This window comes from Sycon ciliatum, chromosome 4 (genome assembly GCF_964019385.1).
Source record: "Sycon ciliatum chromosome 4, ocSycCili1.1, whole genome shotgun sequence".
Classification (NCBI taxonomy): Eukaryota; Metazoa; Porifera; class Calcarea; order Leucosolenida; family Sycettidae; genus Sycon; species Sycon ciliatum.
In genome coordinates, this window is record NC_088646.1 from 16593096 (window position 1) to 16620010 (window position 26915).

General features: G+C 46.7%; 1 protein-coding gene across 1 annotated transcript; it reads right to left on the reverse strand.

Annotated features, from left to right (window-relative positions):
* Nucleotides 1-26726, reverse strand: LOC135814711 (nuclear receptor-binding protein-like). Its single transcript, XM_065327878.1, has 20 exons — nucleotides 26311-26726; nucleotides 24471-24593; nucleotides 24295-24336; nucleotides 23821-23883; nucleotides 23054-23143; nucleotides 22167-22207; nucleotides 20499-20593; nucleotides 19457-19537; nucleotides 19031-19086; nucleotides 18085-18207; nucleotides 15828-15908; nucleotides 14949-15006; nucleotides 14110-14224; nucleotides 10513-10563; nucleotides 10066-10119; nucleotides 5248-5320; nucleotides 4121-4180; nucleotides 3784-3847; nucleotides 2874-2929; nucleotides 1-1691 (listed from the first exon to the last, which is right to left on the reverse strand). The coding sequence occupies exons 1-20, from the start codon at nucleotides 26461-26463 to the stop codon at nucleotides 870-872; spliced, it is 2301 nt and encodes a 766-aa protein (XP_065183950.1). The 5' UTR covers nucleotides 26464-26726; the 3' UTR covers nucleotides 1-869.
* Between the last annotated feature and the right edge of the window lie 189 nt (nucleotides 26727-26915).

The window sequence follows — 26915 nt, forward strand, 5'->3', positions numbered from 1 at the left end:
TACAGCACACAGCTATATCAATATCGGTACAGCAGAAGCCGAAAAAGAATACAGCCTTGGTGAGTTTCAGCCGGGTGACGAAGAACATGAAAATAAAATCGAAGAAAGCAAGATCAAGAGAATCGATACAGGTTTCCAGCTAAGAGACAGACCACTTTCGTTCGTGATAGCTTGGGGTTTCTCCATATTTAAGGAACAGCTTTAAAAAAAGGATAGTACCAGGATACGGCGGATATTTAAAAAAAAAGAGAAGGAAACAGCGGACGTGTGCACGCGTGTGTGTGCATGCGTGTGTATCGGTGTGTGTTTCATGACAGACGTTCAGTTCTGACTACAGGGTACTAAGGTGTACGTATGTTCTAGATTCAGCCGAGAGGACATTAGTAGCAGCGAGAAGGAAAGATCAGCAAGGGAACAGCCAGTGCATGGGGTCATCCGCAATACAACCAGACAGCCATTGGAGAACAAGCATAGCAGCGGGTAATGAAAGACATCAGCGGTGGGGCGAGTACCAAGCCCGGACCCAGTCGACTAAACACAACTATACAAACAGAACATCACACGTACGCTCAGTGGACACTGTACAGATACGACATAACACACTGGGCACAGGTGAGAGTGACGACAACCCAGGTGCAAACAATCAGAGATTGAGTGCAAACAAGCTATATACAATTTGAACAAAGTGACTATTTTCAGCATTGAAATGCATGTATGAAAACCAGCTGTACACTATACAATACCAGACGTCTTGCTCTGGTGTTTTCAGATGCGTATCCACATGGGGGTTCTATACAGCTAGAACAGAGGTTTGTAACCACACAGAAACAGTGACCAGAGGTCATTGACATTGACACGCCGTTCGCTCACTATTGCGATTGGGCGTGTTGCTCTTGTGCCTGTGTCTGTTGCGACTGCTGTGCCTGCGTCTGCTGAGGCTGCTGCGCCTGCGTCTGCTGAGGCTGCTGCGCCTGCGTCTGCTGAGGCTGCTGCGCCTGCGTCTGCTGAGGCTGCTGCGCCTGCGTCTGCTGAGGCTGCTGCGCCTGCGTCTGCTGAGGCTGCTGCGCCTGCGTCTGCTGAGGCTGCTGCACTTGTTGATCTTGACTGGGTAGAGCTTCTGTTGATGGGGACAGCTGCTGAGGGTGGTGTTCAGGTGACGTTTGCTCTTGTTCCAGTTCATGGGACGGTACTGGCACCACTTGGAACTGCTGACCAGATGGAAGTTGTATCTGCTGAGGAACGTCTGGTGATGCTACCTGCTGCATCACTGCATCCTGGGGCACCTGTGACTGGACGGAAGCAAGTGGCTGAGAAGAAACTTGCTGCTGCTGTTGTTGCTGCTGCTCCTGTATTGGTTGTAGTTGTGGCAGAGGCTCTTGCGGTTGTGGCTTTTGCTGCCCTTGCTGCTGCTGCTGCTGCTGCTGCTGCTGCCGCCCCTGCCCCTGCCCCTGCTGCTGCTGCCCCTGCCCCTGCTGCTGCTGCCCCTGCCCCTGCTGCTGCTGCCCCTGCTGCTGCTGCTGCGGGTCTGGGGCTGTAGCAACCGTAGCAGATGCATCAGCTGCGGCTTGCGGCGGCCGTTCTTCTTGTTCCCGCTTCTGTGCCGAAGGCGACTTGCCAGTTGCCTGAGCTCTTTCCGCTTTGGCCTCCCTGAAGTACACCATGAAGTTTGCTCCAATTCGAGAGGCTTCTTTCTGCACACGAAAAGGAGAAGAGCAATTCATATGGAGTGAACTCCTCCCATTCCATAAGAAATCCAATGCATCAAAGGAGTAAACATCAGAGTAGATATAGAGCCGCAGGCTGAAGGTTCAAGCCAGGAAATGGAAATGGACTACCCAATGACAAACTGGGCACAGAGCATAATTCTTGAGATTGGGAATAAAGCGGGAAGATTGGCCTTGCCCGGAAATTCGAATGATTTTCTCTTTTTCTTTTAGTGATTGGTGTAGCCCAGAGACCGTTTGGAGAGTGTTGTGAAGATGTACGGGTATAGTGGATAGCTACAGTGGAGTCTTCGCATTTTGAGAAATGGATTCCGTGACAAGTACATTTCAAAAGCCAGGGCACAACACGCTCAAGTGCACTGGAGCCCACTTAACACAAATCTCTGGCAACCTGCTAAAAGAATGTTGTGTGTATAGGAGGAGATGTGTCCAGTATACGACACGTAATTCTGGTCTGAACTTTCTTTCGTGTTGCACAAAGTTTCGTCTTGCGCGGCGTGTTCCTGTGTATAAAGTGGATTCCACACTGTATCAGGATCCTGTGAAAAGCCTAGTTTAACCATAGCACATGTAACGTGAAAGTACCACGGGAGCACCCTGTCTCGCAAGAGCACCCCGCCATGATCTTACAGCCAGGGAAAGGAAAATCGTATGGCAAAGTGCAAAAAATGTTTGTACGGCATGACGACCTTAGTGTGTGTAGGTTGTGTGGAGCTTCAGGTAAACTGAGCACGGATTGACTGCACAACGTGCAACGAGTGTACATGTACAAGGTACATACCGTGGGACCTACAGACGGGACACCAGCCCCAGAACACAATCATGAAGGGACGAGTCGGTGGGGCGCTCTGGTGGTACAGTAGTTTACGGTACTCGTGCAATGTGTGAGCCAACGACTTGGCACAAGGGTCGGGTTTGCTAACCGGCTGGACCACAGCATGGCCACCGCAACTCGTTTTGGACCAAGCAAGCCTGCCACCTTGATAGAGAGCTCCCTCAACTGTCACACGAGTACCAACACAAGTTCAGCGGCAGACAGTGTTCCAAGTTACAGCCGCTAGCACACACCATGTCACAATGTTTGCTGCCACTCTCAACAGAGGGACAAAGGAAGAGGGTGAAAGAGCTAAGGGGATAACAATCACAAACCTCGTGGATGAGACCTTCTTTTACTAGGTCTTGAGCAAGTTCCATCGGGTTTTCATCTGAATAACAACCAACCACATCAGAACAAATAAAGAAGGTTCAGGCGAATAGAACAAATCACTAAAATACTTCAGAAGCACAAAGGAGTACTACATGTACCATTTGTAGTGGTGAAACGAATATCAAAACCCAGTAGCCGAATATTCTTTGGCTTAACGAACGAACGAACGAATATTCTTTCGGTAAGACGGATGACATCACATGCCCTCCTCTCAGTCATATTTTTGGACATTGTCTCTATTATTAGGCATGACAAACGAAGGCAGATATTTCTCCATCATTTCTAGGTCAATTTTCACAAAATCCCAGCTGAAGTGCATTTCACAGGCTCAAAAACATCTTGAGACGTGATTTTTCGTTCAAGCGCCATAACTCCACTCCAGGACCTCGGATTGCGTTCGGGTTGCTTCTAGATGACAGCTGAGAGTTTTCTAATGCCGATAGACCTTTCGATGAAGCAATTCGGTCAAGTATTTGCGAAGTTACGAAAGTTTGAAGTCGCCCGGTAAACTCTGCATACCGGGTAAACGAATATTCGCCATGAGAAATATTCGTTCGAATGTGCCAAACCGAACGAATATTCGAATATTCGGTATATTCGTTTCACCACTAACCATTTGCCATCACCACGTGCGTCGCTGAAACCAGTCAGATATTAAATTCGGCACAGACTGGCTGAAAAGAACAGGCATAGCCATACCCGGCATGCCCGTACGCAGGCAGGCAGGCTAGTCCAAGCAGCTGGGGAGCAAGGTGACAGTTTTCAGGACTAAAAAAAATAGAAAATGTTCACTCCAAGACATGTTTTAGCTGGCTGTGGCACACGTGTACTTGAAGTGTGAGGACTACTCACCGATAGAGACCGGAGTTCGCACCTCTCGCCGCAATCCGTCATCCAACCGCATGGTTAAAATCATCTGCACAAAAACGACGCAGACACACACGCATGGGCACACCCATTAGTTCTACTTGCCCTGCGGCTATGGCTCTTGCTCTGGCCTGGTGGGTGGACTTCCATGCAGCAATGAGTCTCTCACTCTAGCCTGGTGGACTTCCACTCAGTAATGGGGCAGAGGATGAGAAGTTGAACAGAGGATGAGAAGTTGAACAGAGGATGAGAATTGAACAGAGGATGCTTTATAGAATACCTACCTACTCACACACACCATGAATACAAGGCATAGACTTACCTCAAGCAATTCTGGGTCCTCATCCTTGGGTTCAAGAGCACACTTTATTAAGTAATGAACCTGCAGAGGTCAGCACAATTGGCAAATGAACAGCACAAGCACATACAACATAGGATGAAACAAGGGCGTCGGAACCGCACCGGCCATGGCCGCCCCACTTTTTCGGCCGTTTTTTGTTTTTTGTTTTTCTAGTTTTTTTTTAGCACACTGCAACAAAGCGCGATGATCTCAGCGCAAACGTGGCAAATCCTTGTCCCCGATCGTGGTTTGTTGCAGAATCAAAAGTCCATGTACACTGAAATGGCACCAAATGCCTGGGAATGCTTGCAATTGGCTTCAATTTTTTTCCCGGGGGAGGGTAATGTTTATCCCCGATCGTAGCATCTTCTTGGTTTTTTGCAGAATCAAAAAGTCTTTCATTGTAGTTACCGTACACTGAAATGGCACCAAATGCCCGGAAATGCTTGCAATTGGCTTCAATTTTTGAAATTGTTTCCAGGGGGAGGACCCCAGACCCCCCTTCCATGGCCACCCTACCTCCAAAGTCGGTGCGACGCGCCTGTGGAAGACCGGGTTTACAATGGGTGCCGGAGCAAGCCAATCTAGCATGACTGCAGTTCTCAAGCATACGGCTGCATCCTTGCTCCCTGGCCCCAATAGTTCCCGGACTGGACAAGCAAAGAAGCCGGAGTTAAGTGAGGAGTGCAGCTGTACTTGGCCAGCAGCAGCATCAGTTGCATACGCACTGCACGCACAGCAGCTGTACTTGGCCAGCAGCAGCATCAGTTGCATACGCACGGCACGCACAGCAGCTGTACTTGGCCAGCAGCATCAGTTGCATACGCACTGCACGCACAGCCTGGCGACACAGTAGAATTCAGCATCAGTTGCATACGCACTGCACGCACAGCCTGGCGACACAATAGAATTCTTCCTCTGTTCACACAGCAATAACCCCCCAGTGGACAGAGTTTTCTTAAAGCTTTAGTTGCAAGTCCTTGCGACCCTCGGGCAATGCCCCTAACAACATCAGCGAATGGGGAAAAGCGCTTTTATGTGCATTGCACGTGTCTACGCAAGAGCATAGCAGATACAGGCAATCCATGCCATTGGCGTAGTGCCCTTACCCGACGAGTTTCAGGAACGATGTTGTCATCCGGCTTCTCGGTCTCGTTGACTTCAGCAGCGGGTGCTTGCTCCCTGCATGACAGTAGTGTGAGCAACAGGAAGAGAAGAATACGCAGCACATGCTAGCCAGCACCATGTACACAGGTGAAATGAAAGTCAATTAACATATGTGCGTGTGTGTGTGTGTGTGTGTGTGTGAACCTAGAGGGGAGCTATGAAACGGCACTTGTGTTGAAGCATGCTCTCTTCGACTATGCTACAAGATATTTGACGTACCTGGTACACGTACATCTTACACACAACCCAGCCATTAAACCCATACAGGACATGTGCCTGGATGAAATCAAGAACAATAGAGGTTATGCGAATGACATCATCATGCCATCATCACCATACTTTGTAGTGGTAGAGTCTTGTTGTGACATGACGACACCAGCGAACTTTTTCTTGACACGCGACGCTTGTAAACACCGGCACGAACACTTCACCAGCCACACTCCACGACGCTTGTAGACACCAGCACGAACACGAAACCAGGTATAGAATGAAAGAGGTTGAACTAAATGATACTGTTCTTATAGAAGATACTGGCGCAATGTGTGTACACTCAACTAACTAACACAGTCATGTGACAAATCGACACGCACGGAATAGTGTAGAACGGAGGTGTTACCAACCCTGCTGACACAACTATCACAAGTGCTAACTAAGTCAATCACAAGGAGAAAGAAAGGCACACAGATCAGTTCGCGCTAACGACTACACGTCACAAAGTATACGGAAGTGGTGACAAAGATGGGTGCAAAGTAGAAGCCACGTGACAGCCAACATAATCATTTCGGACGTCTAACGTCACATCTCGAAGTTGTCCACTGCACGAGACAAATACTTCACGCACCTCGAAATAATTAGCTGCCGGAAGGTAGAAAGAAGTGTGTGCTACCATGATGAGCTGTGAGGTGGTAAAGCGACAGACCCGTCCAAATCTTGACTGCAGGGTTGACGACTGACACTATAATCCTTGCCGCAGATCAGTGTTTGTATTTGCAGGTATATGTCTTGTGCAGGCGGCAACTTTCAGATGTGATGTTAGACGTCCAAAACGATTTCGTTGGCTGTCACTTGGCTTCTACTTTGCACCCATCTTTGTCACCACCCTTCCGTATACTTTGTGACGTGTAGTCTTTAGTGTAACTTACTCTGTGTACATCTCTTTCTCCTTGTGATTGACTTAGTTAGCACTTGTGATTGTTGTGTCAGCAGGATTCGTAACACCTCCGTTCTACACTACTCCATTCGTGTTGATTTGTCACATGTGCTTGTTAGTTGAGTGTACACACACTGCGCCAGATCTTCTCTAAAACAGTTTTACATGTATTTAGTTCAACCCCTTTCATCCAATACCTGTTTCTCTTCCGATGGGCTCCCGTCAGAGTATGGAACGAAACAAGGCTTGTCAGAAGCAACTTCTACTTCGAAGTAGCTGTTGGGTAGCGTGGCTGGTAAACTGTTCGCGCTGGTGTCTGCAAGCGCCGTGTATTCTCGTCTGGTCACAACAAAAATCTACCACTACTATGAATTGATGGACCTAATGAAGATGGCATCAACAGATTATAATAGACATCATAATTTATATGATATGTATAGGCAGTAGGATCATCACACCCTATTCAAGGGCCAGTTGTATTCGCAACTGCGGGAAACAAAGCTCCCGTGGCACCGCCTTTTCAGGCCTTCAGGATTGGCCGAAATTACGAAATTTGTTGTGGACTCTACTTGGCCCTCATCGTCTTAGAGGCAGGTCGAGGGCAATCAAATAGACAACACTGTGCCTCATCTGTGGGTGTCGGAAACAGATTTCAGGGGAGGCTGTATACGTAGGATTCTGTAGTCTATAAACTTGGGGCGAAATGGAGTATTCTTGGTGAGATTGCTTTCGTTTTCGTCGGCATTTAGTCACCTTGGAATTTTCCTCCCTATAAAGTAAAGCGGGATTCACAGAAGCTTTTGTTGCGATGCGATGGGTGATGCGACGCGATCTGCGACGGAGGCATGCGCTACGAACTCGCGAAATACCATTCACAGAAGAAGTCAGCGATGCGACGACGCCTTGCTGATTTGGCGCGAAGTTCAATGCAGGTGGGTACATCACCATGGTATTTGCGTAGCTTGGTACAACTTGGACAAATTTACAGGCAACTCTTGAACCTGTGTACAACTTTGCTGCAGAAAAGGTCAAAATCGTACGCCACATCACTTGTCGCATCAATTGCGGCAGTTGCGTGGGCTGCGAGGTGGCTACGGGTTGGGGATTTCCCTGATTCGCGGCCGTCGCATCGCATCGCAAAAACGCTTCTGTGAATCCGGCTTTACAGGCTTCAAATTTATTGCGACTGCCACTAAAAGTGCAACTTTTAGCCTGACTTTCTTTTTATTCTGGCGATCCTACGCTGGGGTAGAAAGTTACTAGAACCCAGTACTGGTGATGTCTTTCCATACAGAACACCTAGAAAGGTGAAATACCGCAAAGTACCGGTGATCCCCCCCCCCCCCCCCCACGCTGTGTCGCTTCCCAGCTGGGTTTTCGGCAGGGGGTGGGAGTTAGATCAAGGCTGTCAAGTGCAGTATGATGTACAACACCGCAGAAGGTCAGACGCGGTGTGCTGGACTGTGCACATTTGCATCCTGCACTGGCACGTACTGTGTACAGCAGTGCAAGCGTCGGTTCAACACCGTACTTCGTTGTATACGCCGAAGTCGCCTCACAGGCAGAAATTCAACAGGGGGCGGATCAACGGTACTTTACAGTAATCGCAAAGCTTCGATGATGATGAACCCCTAGCAAAAGGTATGGGAATCTTGCGTCTATGACAACAAGGCGGCAAGTCACACCGTGCAAAGAATGCTGAATTGCTTCAGAATACTGTAAAAGCCATATATATATATAACGAAGTGCTAACTTTAACGAGTTAGCGAGGAGAAATCTGTCGTTAAAATAGAAATCGTTATACAGAAATCGACACATATACTGTCCTATTCAGCGTTGAGAATGAGTGAGAATCGTTATCTTTGGTACACGTAAACTAGTCAATTTTGGGAAATCGTTATACATGCGCCTCGTTAGAATATTGGCTTTTACAGTAGCCCATACAGAAAGCAAGCAAGGAGACACATGCAAAATGGACAGGTGGGTATGTACAGTACGGATCGGTTATAGCGTTGGGATTTGATTTTCGTGAAAATATCACTATAGGCGATATGCATACTTAGGTATGCCTGACACATGCGTGTATGGTGTCATTCGAATCAGTGCAGCGTGCAGAAGCGTGCTGTGCATGTGACTGTGCAGTACGCGCAGTGCAGAGCTACTTCCTGCGGAAACAGAAACTTCGTGACTTTTTGACATGAGTTTTCAAGGAGTTGCTGTGCTCAACAAATGTGTTCTTTTGGAAGAGAAACACTTCAACACATTCAATCGACATATCTACAATATCTACAGGATCGATTAGTGGGAGTAGAGTCTCAGTCAGGATCGCGATTGCTCGACTCATCACCGCTGAAACCGTTCCAACTGGACGAAGTGGCAGGTCGATCGACGCGTGATGTCGTATGTCACGGAGAAGTTTCCCCGCGTCCCTGATCGTCTTCGCTGTTACCTGAATACCTTCTCCAACATCTCGGCGAAGACCACGGTAGCGCTTTGCAGAGGTGTTCAAGGCATTAGACACGGTATGAAATGCCCTCCATGCGTCGGGAGCGGGCGAGCATGTTCACCAGCATGTGAACGCTGTTGAGACATTCCTCGCAACGAAGCCACGAAGGACACACCAGTGTACATTGGACCACTATTTCTCCAAGAAGCAATACTATGTGTATAAACGCAAGAAAGAAACATTCTTCTCCCCGCGACGTTAATATGTGTACATGTACGATGTATAAAGCGGGATTCACAGAAGCTTTTTTGCGATGCGACACGCGATGCGACGCGATCTGCGATGGATGCGTGCGATGTGAACTCGCGAAATACCATTCACAGAAGAAGTCAGTGATGCGACAACATCTTGCTGATTTGGCTACGTCACCATGATATTCGCGCGGCTTGATACAACTTGTACAAATTTAAAGGCAACTCTTGAACCTTTGTACAACTTTGCTGTAGAAAAGGTCAAAATCGTACGCCAAATCGCTTGTCGCATCGCATCGCAAAAGTTGAGCCAAGCTCAACTTCTGCGATGGCCTGCGATGGCCCAGTTGCGGCAGTTGCGTGGGGTGCGACAAGGCTGCGATTTGGGGTTTTCCCGGTTTCGCGCCTGTCGCATCGCGTGTCGCATCGCAAAAAAGCTTCTGTGAATCCCGCTTAACTTTTTATGATCATCACTATAGCCGATGAAAAATGTACTGTATAAGCAGAAATATTCGTCTGGAATTTAATTTCGTCTTATTCGTCCAAGGAGCTTTTGGACTAAATTAAATGTAGGACTAATGTCGATTTGCCCAGCTTTTCTATACACTCTTATGATCCATGGACGAAATTTTCAACCGGACGAACTCCTTTTCTTTGGAGTTGGACGAAATTATTGACCGACGAAATTTTCTGCCTCTACAGTATGCAATAAAATTATTTTGACAAAGAAATCGTATCATTATAGGCCATATATTACTATAGCCGATCCGATATGTATAGAAAGGGGTGGTTTACGAAAATGAATTTAAGAATACGATCACTATAAGAGGTATAATTATTACTATAGCCGATCCGCACTGTACATGACTACAAGACGAACCATCCAAGAGTTGTTCCACCTGATGCTACTTACAGTGTCAAAGGCGGCTTGGGTAGATGAATGGAAGTCAGCGGAAACAAGCCATCCCTAAACAGAAGATAAAAGACACACACATGCATGAATACACACACACACACGCGCACGCGCACACACGCACGCGCACACACACACACGCGCACGTATGCATGCACACGCGCACACATTCAAATCCAATAGAAGTATTTTAGCTAGCTGTGTGATTCATAGAAAGATCCACCAGGTCTAATAATTCGCGCACAGCGCTCAAATCCAGGGATGGCGGAGCACTACACACAAAGCGGTAAATGTCATGATCAAATCAGCCCTGCTTATTGGCACCACTGTGGCCGTGGGTGGCTTCTCATCTGCTCCGCCAGTAACACTTCATTCAAAAGAGGAAGATGTTAAAACCTGAGAGTAACACAAAAATGAAAAAAACTGTGGCACGTTAACGGTCCTGACCTTGTCTCCTCGACAATCTTCTCCACGTCCATTGGCGGGCAGGTGGAAATCCTGTCCAAGTACAAAAACACACACACACACACACACATATATACGCACACAAAGCGAGAACAATACTAGTAGGCATCGCCCACTGCACAAGAGAACGCAGCATATCCTGTAAATGCATGTATTACAAAACAAGGAGACGAAGAAGAAGAATGCGGAGAATAGGCCAAGCACACAATACGCATATCATACATTACATTACATCCGTAAAACTCCACTATTTAACCCTTTCACTGCCAGCTGACCACTCAAGGTGACAAGGCGCTCCCTGCCAGGCTGTCAGCTGATCTGTACACCCCCCTCCCTGCCAGGCACTTTTTACCTCCAGCTCGAAAAATCGAAAGGCCTACTTTTCCTGGATTTTTTGGTACTTTCTGTACGGAATATCGCTTTCCAAAGTATACATCGTAGGTAGACAACTCATAAAGGAAGCCATTGCCGTCGAAAAAAATCGCAAAATCCGAAGTACAAACGTGCTGCGCGATCTAGCGCCAGCCGCTGTGCAAAAAATGCGTGTCGTGTCATGCGAAAGTGCGCCGTGCGCCGCATGCGCTACATACACTATGTACACGATCGGCCCGGACACTCGCGAAGTAAAGTTAGTTAGTTGTTGTTTTGGAGAGAGAAGCAGATCCTTTTTTTTGGTCGCTGGGATTGAAAGATATGCCAGTGGACAGGAGAGATAAAACACTGGAAGCAGAAGAGATGGCTCGCGGAATCTTCTCTATCTTCGTGGCAACAGGACTTCAGTTGCGAGAGACTTTCGTCCTGTCGTTGCGGACGAAATTCTTGTTGCTGCCACCAGAAACGGAACTCGGAGAACGAAACGTTCGTATGTCGTTTGGTGAAGCGGATCGTGTTGGTGAACGGCTGCGGAATGTTCTGCCGCCATGGTGGTCGTTTGTTCTCCCAATTAGCAGCAGTCCAAATACTTTTCAACTTCGGAGAGTGAAGCGCTTCCCTGTTCCGTTGACAAGCGCGGCGTTCGCGAGTGTAATTCACTTTCGCATCAGCTTGCAGTAGATCGTCAGGTATTGAGCCAGAGGTAGGTGTCGTTGTAGAAAGAATATAATTATGTTGTAGCTGACATACCTGTAGTGTCTCTTGACCGTGCTGGTCGCCATTGTAACGTGGTAGTTCTTAGAAAATTTTAGTTCTGGACCCAGTGACCGCCGCCAGCGCTGTTTCCGTCAAGTTTGCAGTGAATGCGTCCGCGAGGAATCCATCGTCTGGTTGTCTCTACCCGTGACTCCAACCGCCTATCGCAACGGATAGCCGCCTGGCGTCTTGGGTAATAGCTAGGCATCAAGTCTGAACCAAATTCCTTGCTCCCTGCAATGAAAGTTGACGGGAAAGATGAAAATACTCGCACCGACTCAGCGAGGTGGAAGTGCGTGAGAACCGATTTCTTCCTCGCCGATCGGCTAAAAATCGGATGCGCATTTTCAACGACGCTGGTTCAATTTTTTTCAAATGGCAACCCATACTTCTGGAAGCGTATTTCGATGGGTATGGACATCTTCCAGTGGCCAGTGGCCGTCTACCATGGCTAAACATCTCCAATATTCGAAAATAGAGGCACAAACTGGGTGAGGTCTGCCTGTCGACGGAAGTCGACAACAGCACTGGGGATTGCATGTTTACTCGTCGACGCAAGTCGACACTGGCACTCGGAGTGCATGAATGCGCTGTCGACTGCAGTCGACAGCGGCAGTGAAAGGGTTAAAATAGCTCAAACAACTACATGTACATGCTACAGTCTGTGCCAGTCCACTGTCAATGTGTAGCACTTAGCATGCCAGTCCACTGTCAATGTGTAGCACTTAGCATGCCAGTCCACTGTCAATGTGTAGCACTTAGCATGCCAGTCCACTGTCAATGTGTAGCACTTAGCATGCCAGTCCACTGTCAATGTGTAGCACTTAGCATGCCAGTCCACTGTCAATGTGTAGCACTTAGCATGCCAGTCCACTGTCAATGTGTAGCACTTAGCATGCCAGTCCACTGTCAATGTGTAGCACTTAGGCTGTGTTTACATGAGAAATTTCAACCCGGGTCGAGTTCAGCCCGGGTTGAAAGTCTGTACGATAGACAAAAGAGGTGAGCGTTTACATGAAGACAGTTGACCCGGGTCAAATACTGATATGCCGCCAAAAGTCCACTTCTACAGTCCTCTATGGTCACGTGAATCCGTTCGCGCGAAATTTGCATGTGCAGTGCTGTTCAAACCTGGCGCGAGATACGCACAGAAGTACGTTTGTACGATTTTCTTGACCCGGGTTGGTTTCAACCCTCCCCTTGGGGGGAGGGTTGAAATCAACCCGGGGCGAAATTTCAACCCGGGTCAAGCGCAATGCGTCATGTAAACGCGCCATTCACTTTGTGCACATGGGGGGTTGAAATCTGACCCGGGTCGAACTCAACCCGGGTTGAAACGCCTCATGTAAACACAGCCTTAGCATGCTAGTCCACTGTCAATGTGTAGCACTTAGCATGCCAGTCCACTGTCAATGTGTAGCACTTAGCATGCTAGTCCACTGTCAATGTGTAGCACTTAGCATGCCATTCCACTGTCAATGTGTAGCACTTAGCATGCCAGTCCACTGTCAATGTGTAGCACTTAGCATGCCAGTCCACTGTCAATGTGTAGCACTTAGTATGCTAGTCCACTGTCAATGTGTAGCACTTAGCATGCCAGTCCACTGTCAATGTGTAGCACTTAGCATGCCAGTCCACTGTCAATGTGTAGCACTTAGCATGCTAGTCCACTGTCAATGTGTAGCACTTAGGCTGTGTTTACATGAGGCGTTTCAACCCGGGTTGAGTTCGACCCGGGTCAGATTTCAACCCGCCATGTGCACAAAATGAATGGCGCGTTTACATGACGCATTGCGCCTGACCCGGGTTGAAATTTCGCCCCGGGTTGATTTCAACCCTCCCCCCAAGGGGAGGGTTGAAATCAACCCGGGTCAAGAAAATCGTACAAACGTACTTCTGTGCGTATCTCGCGCCAGGTTTGAACGGCACTGCAGATGCAAATTTCGCGCGAACGGATTCACGTGACCATACAGGACTGTAGAAGTGGACTTTTGGCGGCATATCAGTATTTGACCCGGGTCAACTGTCTTCATGTAAACGCTCACCTCTTTTGTCTATCGTACAGACTTTCAACCCGGGCTGAACTCGACCCGGGTTGAAATTTCTCATGTAAACACAGCCTTAGCATGCCAGTCCACTGTCAATGTGTAGCACTTAGCATGCCAGTCCACTGTCAATGTGTAGCACTTAGCATGCCATTCCACTGTCAATGTGTAGCACTTAGCATGCCAGTCCACTGTCAATGTGTAGCACTTAGCATGCCAGTCCACTGTCAATGTGTAGCACTTAGCATGCCAGTCCACTGTCAATGTGTAGCACTTAGCATGCAGACAAGCAGCAGCACACCAGGATATCCACTATGAATGTCTGGCATGGCGCAGACAAGCAGCAGCAGCCGCTGAGCAGCAGCAGCACACCAGGGTGACAAAACAACAAGCAGCGAGTCCTCACGTGATTCCCCCCGATGTCCGGCCATCTGCGTGCCTCCTTTCTGCCAGGATTTGATCCGGATGGGAGGCGTGTGACGCAGCTAGAGCGGCTGTCTTCTCAGCCAGCAGATGGTTTACTGAGAAAGGAGCACACCACCAAACAAGAGAACAGTTCACATATCCAGCTCCAGGCAAACACATGTGAAATACTGTGCAGTCGTTCTCGTACGAATTCGACCTTCATGACGGTTTTGGCACGACTAAAGTGCTGCTCAATGAAATCCGAGCGCGTGAATCCAGTTTGCACGCTGTGTAAGTTCACGTCCCAGTGTCTGCAGGTCTATATTACTAGGTACTAGGTACTAGGTCTGCACAGCGCACGGCGCTTACTGGACTCACAAGATCGGATTTCATTGAACAGGACAGCATACTGTAGTGTCGCGCATAAAAGCATGACCCGTATAGAAGCATGACTCGAATAGAAGCCGATTTTTTGAAGAGCGGCGTGACACAGAAGCAGGATTTGAATAGAAGTAAACGTGCAAGTACATGTATGTGCACACTACATGCATGACAATGTAGACTGAAGATTTTGACGTAGAAGCATGTTTTGAATAGAAGCATCACTTGAATAGAAGCATGACTTGAACCCCGGCTTATACGGCCGAAGCACCTGCTTTTATACGCGACATTACGGTAGTGACCGAAGAACGACAAACAAATAACCTTCCTCGGAAAAAAATAGTGCAGACCAGCTGGGGTGGGTGTTTGCAGTGGACTTTATGGTATAAGAAACCACACAAGAAAAAAACCCCAGCTAGACTGATCTGGGTATTAGTGACTATCTATGACTGCTCTCACCCAGTGTCTCGTCCAGTTGTATGAGACTGTGTGCAGCAAACAAGCGCAGGGGATGCACCTTCAGCATAAACCAAAACATGCAGACACACACACATGTATGCACACACACACACACACACACACACACACACACATGTATGCACACACACACACACACGCAAGTATGCACGCACATACGCATGTATGCACACACACGTGCACAAACACACATGTACACAAATGTATACACATGTACACACATGTACACACATGTACACACATGTACACACACACACACACACACGGTCAGCATTGTCAAGAGTACATGAAAACCAGAGTGTGCAGCTCGGATGGGTTGCTGTCACGGCGGAATTCCGTGATTACATCATTTTAGTGATGTAGTGCGTACAAGCAGGATTCAAGCAGGTCTCTTTCTGCACAACTACAGCTCAGTTGTACGCACTACGCCATTTCCCGCCTCAGATATGCGCCAAACATGATGTGATCACGGAATTCCGCCGTGACAGACACCCATAGTAGAAAAGGCCCCAAGCTGCACACTCTGGTTTTCATGTACTCTTGGTATTGTTAATGGGCACAAAAAACAGGCCTCCGACTATGGCCTCCGACTATGGATCATCTCACACACAACCACACTGCAGAAAGACACCTTACCGGCATTCACACAGTAACACCATTGAAGGACTTGTAGTCGTATCCACACATCGTAGAAAGACCATTATAAAGGGCATCGTCAACCCACTAACACACTCCAAGATGCATCATGGATTTGACCAAATACAGTGTCATACGTTTCGTCGGTAAAATCGGTTTGGAGGAATGTACGTGGTAGGCGTTTGTGTGAAGCAGACATGTATTACATAACACTGCTCTGCCTACCTCAAAGATCAATGGGTGAAGAAGTAGGTCACGGGCTGAAAGGCGCTGATCACGAGTGGTCAGACACAATTGTAGGAAAGCCTGCGTTAGAATGACAACGAAGATGACGACGACAACAACAACAGCCACAGTAACAACATCCACAATGAGATGAAAGGTTTCAAACAACAAACGGTGCTAAGCAAGAGTGATGTAACGAACCATGAGTTTAACCAACGAATAATCTAGCGGATACCACTCCAGCGAACGAACGATTATTCTACTATGCCACAAGAAAATTCATCATTGACAATTATCAAGAACTATTGCAAACGCGAAGTGTACATGTAGCAAACACACAACACAAGCGCTCAGACTTGAGTCAGAGTAGAGTTTACCATGGTCTACAGCGCGTGGTCCAGTCGTTCTCTGCAACACAGCACACAGTTTATGCATTCAAGTCGAGAGATCTAGAGCCGTGCGCGCGGTACGCAGCGCACGGACTTCGCCCGCCCGTGAATATTCGAATTTTCGAGCCTATGACCTAGATTTTATCCGATCGATTATTCATTGAGGTCAAAGAGATCGAGGAAATTCGAATAATCAATTAGGCGTGACATCACTACAGTACTAAATAACGTTACGAAAACACCAAGTAGTATGTAGTACGCGCGGCCAGCTCTGTTGGTGACCTGCTGAACAGTCTGTCATACACTACTATATATTGACCTTTGATAAATACCCACACTCATTAGTGACCACACCATCAACAGTATCAAATTCAAATAAACTTGCTTGACTCAATAAATACCACTGTACTTTTCCATGCAGCACTGCACTTTTCCCTAAAAAGGAGTATTTTATAAACAGTATTTATTGGCCTTAGTGGTATTTTATAAACAGTATTAATTGGCTTTTGGGCCAATAAATACTGTTTATAAAATACCACTATTATAGGCCAATAAATACTGTTTATAAAATACTCCTTTTTAGGGAAAGCGAAGGTCAACATATGCATACATAATAAATAAATAAATTCGACGGGTTCGCGTACCGGGCAGGTCAAGAACAAGGACTCGTACAACTCCCTGGTCAAGAACCACCTTTCCGCTTCCGTGGGACGCCACCACCCCATGATCAGGCGTCAGATGCGGCTCCTAAACGGTGGGGGAGGATAGATCAGATCCACTCTCCTTGTTAACTCTCCTTGTTAACTCGCTAGAATTAGCACTTCGTTATATTCGTTATATATAATATACTGTAATTTCACAAATTTTCGGTGTACTTTTATTTTCGGTACTTTCGGTGCAGCTGTTTCATACCTAAAATTTCAATACACCGAACAAACACTAACACGCATAATCCCGTAGAGAACTGCTTCTCTGTACCGAAAATTTCTGTTCACCTAACCTGGCCTTTTGCCCTCATACCGAAAAAATTGAGCACTGAAAATTTCTGAAATTAGAGTATATGGCTTTTACAGTAGCTGTACGTCTTATGAGAGAACGCCATACCCGTACGCATTCGTATATGCGCGTATGGGAGGAAAATCCGCGCGACGGAAAACAGACAGTACTAACCGGGTGTGCATTTTACCTGGGTATGTACTAAGATTTCTGTCAATACGATTCCCACATTAAATGTTCTGATAATTCGAACCTCGAACCGGACATGTCCGGTTAATAAGAAGTTCCACGATTCCACTTACAAAAAAAGTGTGGGATTTGTGCTGATAATTCAAAGTTAGCAAAGTGTAATTCGAAGTTAGCAAAGTGTAATTCGAAGTTCACTGTACACTGTACTGGTCAGTTCAGTTTGCATGAGCAGGCTGTCCCGGTCAGTTCAGTATCCGTGAAATCTGTGTCTAGGGTCCATAGCGCAGCTCTGCGTGACCATGAGAGCATTTTGACACACATATTGTGTTGTGGGTTCATGTTTGGATAATTAGAATGTCCGGATAATTTGAAACTCGGATGTTGAGCCAATAATAAATGTAGAAAGGAAAGGACATATGGATACGAGTTAAGAGGAACTCTCCACCACTGCAACTATATACTATATACAGTCAGAAAGTGCAACAACGGATAATTTCGGATAATTAGAATTTTTTTCCTGGCATTTCGAGTTTCGAATTATCAGGATTCCACCTGTGCTCGTATGTATCTTGACAGAACGAGTCAGCACAGAAACAGAGCCAACACACCCATACCACGACCTTGACAGAACGAGTCAGCACAGAAACAGAGCCAACACACCCATACCACGACCCGACACATACCCTTTGGTTCTCCTCGTCCAATTTCTTCACAGCATTTATAGTGGCATCGTGACTCCCTACCGGCGGAGCATGTGTCTCGCCATCCTCTGAGCCACCGTTACCCTGCAGCTCCATGGACGCCATCTAGATCAATGCATGCATGCACACACCCACATGCAGAAGAAAGAGAGAGAGAGAGAGAGAGAGAGAGAGAGAGAGAGAGAGAGAGAGAGAGTGGGAGAGAGGGAGAAAGAGTGGGAGAGAGAGAGAAAGAGTGGGTTGAATGTCGAACCTCCTTCTTGATGCTGGTGATAGGAAGCAACGTGCGCCGAAGATTGTTGTGGAAGGTGTTGAAGATCATGGCAATATCAGCAAAAATGACATTAGGGTTGTGTTGCGGTCGTGTAGTGAAGGGGAGAAGCCATCTTACCCTATGCCCATCATGGACGGCGAGAAGTGTACAAAAAAAGAGAACCTTTGTGAATGCTAAGCACCTCACTTCAACAGAGTTTCAGTCTCGTCAATTCAACGATTGCATCAGAGGTTTATCGAATGGATCCAGCGATGAAGAGAACAACCCAGTGACTGAACCTCCACGTGCAGAAGACAAGAATCGCCCGGATTCGTGTTCGTGTAGGAACAGTGGACATTGATGAAAACGGGCACCAGTTGAAGGAAGATGCCGGATGTCGTGTGCAAGATGACTAGAACTAGGAAGAGGATGGCATGCAACAATGACAACAGCGGTTGGACTGATTCACTTGTGATGGCTCAAGCCCTTAAAACGGTGAAACGACATGCAGTATCACACAGGAGATCATGGGAATAACCCACAGCACGCGCCTTCGAGGAAGGCTGAATACGATGGATAAAATATTTGTTTGGTGGCGGGTCGAATTATTGGATACATTCGTTCGAAGAATTCATGGGCGGTTTAAACAGACATGAATGGTGCATATGGCCTCACCTCCAACGCACACACTCCAAAAGCATAGATGTCAACACCAGTATATACACCTTGGCCTGCAGGACGACAATCAGGCAAGAACACAAGACCTGTTTCATCACAAATTCCATACATTTAGAGAGAAAGAGAAAGAGAGAAAGAGAGAGAAAGAGAGAGAAAGAGAGAAAGAGAGAAAGAGAGAGAGAGAGAGAGAGAGAGAGAGAGAGAGAGAGAGAGAGAGAGAGAGAGAGAGAGAGAGAGAGACAGAGAGGGAGGTGACTATACATGAACTGAGCACTGCAGTTAACTGGCAGCTATACTCGTGGCATGCTGGGATGAGGTCTTGCTTAGAGGAGTGCAGCGCTCAGACAGTTGCAACATGTAATGATCAGCAATTCCAAAAAGAAGTTGGGACCATAACCAAACTGGAACAGTGTTTTAACTTACCATACTCCGGTGATATGTAGTGGAGGTTGCGGCGAGGCGCCGAGTACGTCTTAACATGGTCATTGATGGCATCCGGAGCGACTGAACAAGTACGACAACACACCAAGTAGGCAGCATGTGAATAAAGACATCTAGCATCTACAATAGAACAAGTATCCGGTTCTTCATCTTTTACTGCAAAACCGGAAAGTTAAACGACCAAAAAGTTTAACGCTTTTGTAATTTTGGCATGATAACGTGCAGAAAGTTTAACGATGGCTACTGGCCACCCATCTGTATGCGCATCTTTACACAGACATCTCAAACCGGGTTCGCGATAACGTTTCTTCAACTAACGAAAAAAATTGGTCATTAAAACGATGGACTTTGTGACTCGTTAGACTTTCCGGTTTTACAGTATTGAGAGTCCACCCGTATTGTTAGACGAGAAGGCAGACATGCATGGGTATATGGTGAAGTAAAAGAAAAACAAACAAACAACAAACAAGTTGGCGGGGGGGGGGGGGGGCTTAGGGTACATTCCTTCATTCTTCGTGCTCTTCTAGTTTCTTGGCAGGAAAAGAGAAAACGTTTGGAGTGGGTTAGAACTAAGAAAAGATCCAGAGTTGTTTCTGTACAGTCCGTCATGGTAATCATGAAAAACATAGGGCACGAGTTGAATTCCCCAGGTTGTGCCAAACAGGGCCCAAAAGTCCATACTGGGCCATGTGCACTGTATAATGCTGAAGTCACAAAGCTTTTACTTTCTTCAACAACCTGGCAGAGTCAGTTGAGCTTGGCTGGCTCTGCTGGTTCAGGTAGAGGATACAAAACACACCTCCATTTTTTTCTCTGAAACTGCCAGTTTTGTAGCCAATGCAGCATCATATTTAAAAATATAAAAGAGAAGCAGTGTTAAAAAAACATGCCAGTTTTGAGAGAGGATAGTGGCAGCAACAGGTAGATGAAACCAACAGTAACATACTTCAAGTACTTCACGTGATAGGCAAAGTACACATGCACAGGTCTCGTGCTATGTACTACGGGGTACCCTCGGTCTTACCTGAGCCGATTTTGATGAGCCCATTGTGCTGGATGAAGATTGTGTCACAGTTCAAACCACCGTGGGTGATCGGTGGGTCACAAGCATGCAAGTAGCTACACATCACCACCACCAGCACCACCAGCACCACCACCAACAACAACGGCAACAACGGCAACAACAACGGCAACAACAGCAGCAACAACAGCGGCAACAACAGCGGCAACAACAACAACAACAACAACAACAACAACAACAACAACAACAACAACAACAACAACAACAACAACAACAACAACAACAACAACAACAACAACAACAACAACAACAACAACAACAACAACAACAACAACACGTACATCACATTGTTACACCAGAGTAGGTTGACTACAATATGCATACTCACATTATAGATACTCCTGAACTCACATCATAGCTACTCGCTCGTATACTAACAGCATAACCTAGTTACTCATAATATCTACCGTGTTTGCCAGTGTATAATGCACACCGGAGTACAGTATAACAGTTAAAGGGGAAGTTAAGGCAAAAATCAAAATTTCACCAGTTGTAGTCTTCGGGGTGCCGAGTCGAATGGTCTTGGTCCGAGAAAGCTGAGACTCTCCCTTCCTACTTGAATCCCAATCGAACTCGCGCACTTCCACCGAAACTGGGTGACTGCGCCCTACTAGATGGGGATTTGTATGCAAAATGTCACTAAAAGCGCCATTTCCTTCTTATAAAAGCACGGATGACCGCGATTGGCCCATATGTTGTAGTCTTTTGGATGCTGAGTCGACTGGTTTTGGTCCGAAAAGGCTGCGATGCAGCGTTCCTCCTTTATTCCCAATCCAACATGGTTGAACAAGCGGTCACGTGCTCCTGGGTGCCCAAATCACCTGGTCACCACGCCAGCAGGCGACAACTTTCACACCAAGGTTCAACTCGAGTTCAACTCGAGTGACAGGACTGCACCCAAAAAAGGTCAAACAGGCTAGTAAGTTGTACCCTGCAGGCACGGTGACCAGGTGACTGGTGTACGCAGGAGCACGTGACCGCTTGTTCAACCATGTTCAATTGGGAATAAAGGAGGAACGCTGCATCGCAGCCTTTTCGGACCAAAACCAATCGACTCAGCGTCCAAAAGACTACAACATATGGGCCAATCGTGGCCATCCATACTTTTATAAGAACGAAATGGCGCTTTTAGTGACATTTTGCATACAAATCCCCATCTAGTAGGGCGCAGTCACCCAGTTTCGGTGGAAGTGCGCGAGTTCGATTGGGATTCAAGTAGGAAGGGAGCGTCTCAGCTTCCTCGGACCACGACCATTCGACTCAGCACCCCGAAGACTACAACTGGTGAAATTTTAATTTTTGCCTTAACTTCCCCTTTAATGCGTACTGCACTCACATCACAGCTACATGTACTCCTACAGTCGCTGATACACAAATGCACATGCATGCATAAGTGCATATGTTCGGACGTACATTGGTCTATGAACAGACTCGATTCAACAACAATGTAAGCAAGGACACCAGGTGACGAAGCCTACGCTGCCAAACACACACACACACGCACACACACACACGCACGCACACACACACACACACACACACACACACACACACACACACACACAGCACAATGTACTAGCATACACCCTTTACAGGATCTGCAGTACATACCTCAAGGCATACAGAATCTGACGGCACCACCTTTTCCACATCTGTGTGTGTCGTGACAGCACAATTGCACAAAGAGAACACAGAGAACAAGTAGTCAAACAACTGCCGTCCAAGCACACAGCGCATGTGGACAATCATGACATACAGTAGACTCGAACGCCCAAGAACGCGGTTTCAGAGGGCCAGCCTAGCAAAGTTCTTATTTTTCAGCGCCCCAGGCTACGTTCTTATTTCGCGTTCTTACGCGTCCAACATGACCCGTGACGCTCATGTACAATGCACTTTGCGCTACATGTACCGGTTGTACACTTTACATGCACGTGTAGTATGTAGCGCTGCATTGGGTGATGTTTTCGCGAGGACCCGACAAGAGTTTGTGGTTCCGGACTTGTTTTTCTTGTACTCGGACAAGATCATGAAGGTGCAATACCAAAAAATGTCGTGTTCTTAAAAATCTTGGAGTTCGTTCTTAAATCCAGGCTGGGGCGTTCTTAGATTTCCAGCCTGGACGTTCTTGGGCGCCACGTTCTTGGGCGCCACGTTCTTGGGTGTGCGAGTCTACTGTAGTGCAGTCGGTATGGATAGCAAACTTGGTCAATGTTGTCCTCAACAAGATACTGTAAGTCAACAAATATTCGGCGCATATTTATTTTCGGCCTGGTCATGTTTGGCCGAAATTTTGTTGCGGCCGAAATTTTGTTTTTCAAGGTTCAGTGTGACAGTGTATACAGGCGGCAGCAGTACAGGGCGAAAATGTGATGCGGCCGAAATGGGTTTTAGCCAGGGAGGCCGAAATTCGAATGGGCCGAACTTTGGTAGACTTACAGTACAGAAGTGCACAGTGGCATGCAATGGGCTAGCATAACACAAAGATGGCAAGAACACACCTTCAAGTTGACACCTTTCTTGTTCTTCTTGCTGCGCCTCAAAAACTGTCCGATTGATCCGGATGTCATATACTCGGTGATGAAGATCACCTATGGAAAACATCGAACACAAAACACGGATATAGAGCAACAACAACAACAACAACAACAACAACAACAACAACAACAACAACAACAATGACAACAACAACAACAACAACAACAACAACAACAACAACAACGGCAACGGCAGCAGCAACAGTGGCAACAGCAGAAGCAGCACCACCACCAACCAAGATATCTCATCCCTACTGCTAAACTCAACCTGCTCATGCACGAGCCACACTCACCCGTACGCCTAGTTAGCACACTGCTAATCATGCAATTCCTTTAGTCAAGCGTTATATCAACTCTCTATATGATATAAATCTCGCTCTGTCATCACCCATTGGCCACAGGCCATCGTGAGAACAAAGATTTGAAACAACAACAACAACAACAACAACAACAACAACAACAACAACAACAACAACAACCTCTTATTGGCGATGGTGCCATCGTGAGAATAAAGAATTCAACAACATACCTGCACACCTGCATACATACATACATGTACATACATAAATCCGTTGATCCCCGAGCTGCAGAGAGTGCTCAATGTCATAGACGGAGCTTAGAACATAGCAGACATAGCAGAGAACGTTCAGGTCCATTGGAACTCCGAGTTTCATGCCACAAGGCAATCATCCGACAAGAAAGGCTGGAGGCATCAGAGGGAGCCTACTTACACGGGTGGGGCCTTCAGACTTGTCATCTATCCAATACTTGTAAAACTTGACAATGTTATTATGCTGCACACACGGTAAAGCAGGCAAGTGAATATGCACAAATGTACATGCATGTACGCACACCGACACAGAACAGCACGATGAATGGCAGGCCCCGTAAATAATGCACACACCACACACACACACACATACGCACACACGCACGCACGCACACAGCAGCAGTAAGGCGAGTGACAATACTTGTAAGTATGGTCTAGCTAGTACTGGAACACCAAACTTGAGGCAAAATGACAGGAGGCGAAGAGGGTTCTTTGTCATTCGGTCGCGTATTACGCGGTGCATGTATTGTCAGAGGAAATCAAATTCGAATTCAGCAAACACCATCTAAATACACATCAAAGAATTTGCAGCTGAAGAGTAGAACACTGTATTACCACTGCACCAGACCCAGATGCCCGCCAAAACTGCACTAACCCGAAGTTTGGTGAGATTGTTGAACGTCTTCTCCAAGCGACTCTGCGCAGAGAAACAAAACAAAAACAAAAACCAGGCCCATTTCATCACGTACGCTAACATCTGCGTAAATAGCATGAGAGCAAACAGTCATGGGGAACTGACTGGCTGACAAACAAACCCAGTGCACTGCTCACCTTCTGCAGGCGAAACTTCTTGCGTTCCGAAAACTGCATTTCGTTCCACACCACTTCGACGCCCTCTTCAGTGTCCATAGCCAAGTAGGTTGCATCAATACCGGGCACATCCTTCTGCGTCACCTAAGCAAGCGGCAATGCACGGGGAGGACATGGTCAAACACAAAATACTGTTACAGAGTCGCTGAATGATGAAGGCAGCGCGCCGTGTGTATGGCCTATAGAAAAGAGATCACAGTCGCATACTGTTGTTTATGGACTCTTGCTACCATGCACAACATTCATGACAGCATTGCAAAGCAACCTTTTGCAGGGCCAGATGATAATTGAATGAATTCCACGAAAAGTCGATTCGTTGCTCCAGAGGCTACGGCTGCTTGTAGTCTTTCCCACTTGAACCATTACATGTCGGGCATCCTATATATAGGATTTTGGTCATATTTTTCAACTCAAAATGGGTGTGGCATGAGCATAGGGAAACGTATGTGACCAATTCTTCCGTGTTAGGTCTTAGTCGATAAGGAGAGTTGAATAAGATAATTTTTTCAAATACTAACATCTAAGGCTCATCTCCTTGCGCAATATTTCATAAAGGACTGTACCCTATTTTTCGAATCCAATACTGTAAATATACAAATTTTCGGCAGCTATTTAATTTCGGGTATATTCGGCACCGACCCAAAACGCCTAAATTAAAACGCCGATGAAATTTTTCACAGCATCTGTCGCACTACCCTCTACCCCATGCCGAAAATAAATCGCCGCCGAAATGTCAAAAATCGTCAAGTGCCGAAATTTTGCAGCGCCGAAATTTTGTATACCGTACTGGCAATATATATGGTCGCAGCGAGGCCATGAAGCGTTACATTGGCACATGTTTACCGCACGCAGGGCGTTACATGCAAAGTCGCACAGGAGCCGTTACACAGGTTTCTATATTGCCGCAGTCCTTTTTTTTGCTATTGCCGCATCACTTTTTTGCTATTGCCGCATCATTTTTTTGCTATTGCCGCATCATTTTTTGCAAACTGCAATGAAAAGATCGCCGCACCCGCGTTACGAACGCAACGAAAATGTGTCGCACTAGCCTGGTCGCGCGTTACGCCGCACCCCCCTGCGTTACGCATTACGCGGCAACATATATTGCCAGTACGGTATTTACAGTATATAGGATTTGAGATTTTACTGGACCTTGTATTATCCTTAAAATTGGTAGTTTCACGACGGCATGTGCGATATGTCGTCATGAAACCACCCCGTGCCACACCTATGTTCTTTTGCACATTCACCGTTTCAGTCGTTGCCATGACACCAGCTGAACAATGCTGCTCAAAGTTCCAATTCTTGCTGAAAATGGGTATTCATGATGTCCTATGAATCTAAAAAGTAAACATTCATGCCTCAAACGCATTTACGGCTTCTATGAAAACCATTATACCGTTATCATGGGTCATGAATGACTCATGATGACCAATAACAACGGCATAAAGGTCACACATTTCAAATCCTATACTGTAAACCGTGAAATTATTGCGATGGTCTAATTTCTGCGAAATTCGCGACCGCGTGGAAATCGCGAAATTTAGACAGCGCGAAAAGGAGATCCATGAAAGGTTTAGCAAGAATGCCACAGTAGCACATTCTGCAATCGCAAAATTAAAACCTCGCAAACCTGTCCGGATTCTGAAAACGCGAACTAAAAACGCCGCGAAAATTTCACGCTTTACAGTATATAGGACTTTTTGCCAGCAAATTAAGAGATATTAAACTCTCCTTGCCACGCACTAACCTATGAAAACTCTCATTAAATTGATAATTTAAAATTGAGCTCAAGAAATACCTCGTCTTTCCTCTTCTGCCAGCGCCCGCAGGGACTTTCCTCCAACACTTCATCCTCGTCGCTACTAACGTCATCATTTTCTGCCTCGGCTGCTTCTCCTATTGGTCTACTCGCCGCACTGCCTTCAGCAGTGGTAGGTCGGATAGATTGCATTTTTCAGCAAAACAGTACGAAAACACACAAACTGACCTGGCCTAGCTAGGGATACTGTACCACTAGCGTCCGGCTACTTCATCCACACAAAAAATAATAACCACAAGCACGCAAAGCAGTACAGATGAGAACAAGATTGATGCCAATGATGCCAATGACTCAACCTACAACAGTTGAAAATGACAGAAGAAGGTCGAACCAAAAATGAAAATGAGAACAGGTGTCTGAGGTGAGCCTTCGCTTTGGTCCTTCTCAGTTTCTGTCTTTGAACGATACCATGAGTCCATGTAGTAGTAGGCGAACCACACAAGTACAAGCTGATCAGCTGACGTGACTTGATCGATGATGTCTGATCTGATGAGATGTGAGGTGAATAATTTTTCTCTCCGATGACGTATTCTGGATGCAAGCCGAACATGCATCAGTCCGATCTGATTTTGCATGTTTGTACT

What these genes read in the sequence shown, in the direction of transcription:
- LOC135814711 (XM_065327878.1), bottom strand. Translation starts at nt 26,463, where the DNA reads ATGCAATCTATCCGACCTACCACTGCTGAAGGCAGTGCGGCGAGTAGA. An exon ending in ACAATCTCACCAAACTTCGG is followed by an intron (nt 23,884 to 24,294) that starts GTTAGTGCAGTT and finishes CCGTGTGTGCAG; the next exon opens with CATAATAACATTGTCAAGTT. An exon ending in TTGGAGTGTGTGCGTTGGAG is followed by an intron (nt 18,208 to 19,030) that starts GTGAGGCCATAT and finishes GCATTGATCTAG; the next exon opens with ATGGCGTCCATGGAGCTGCA.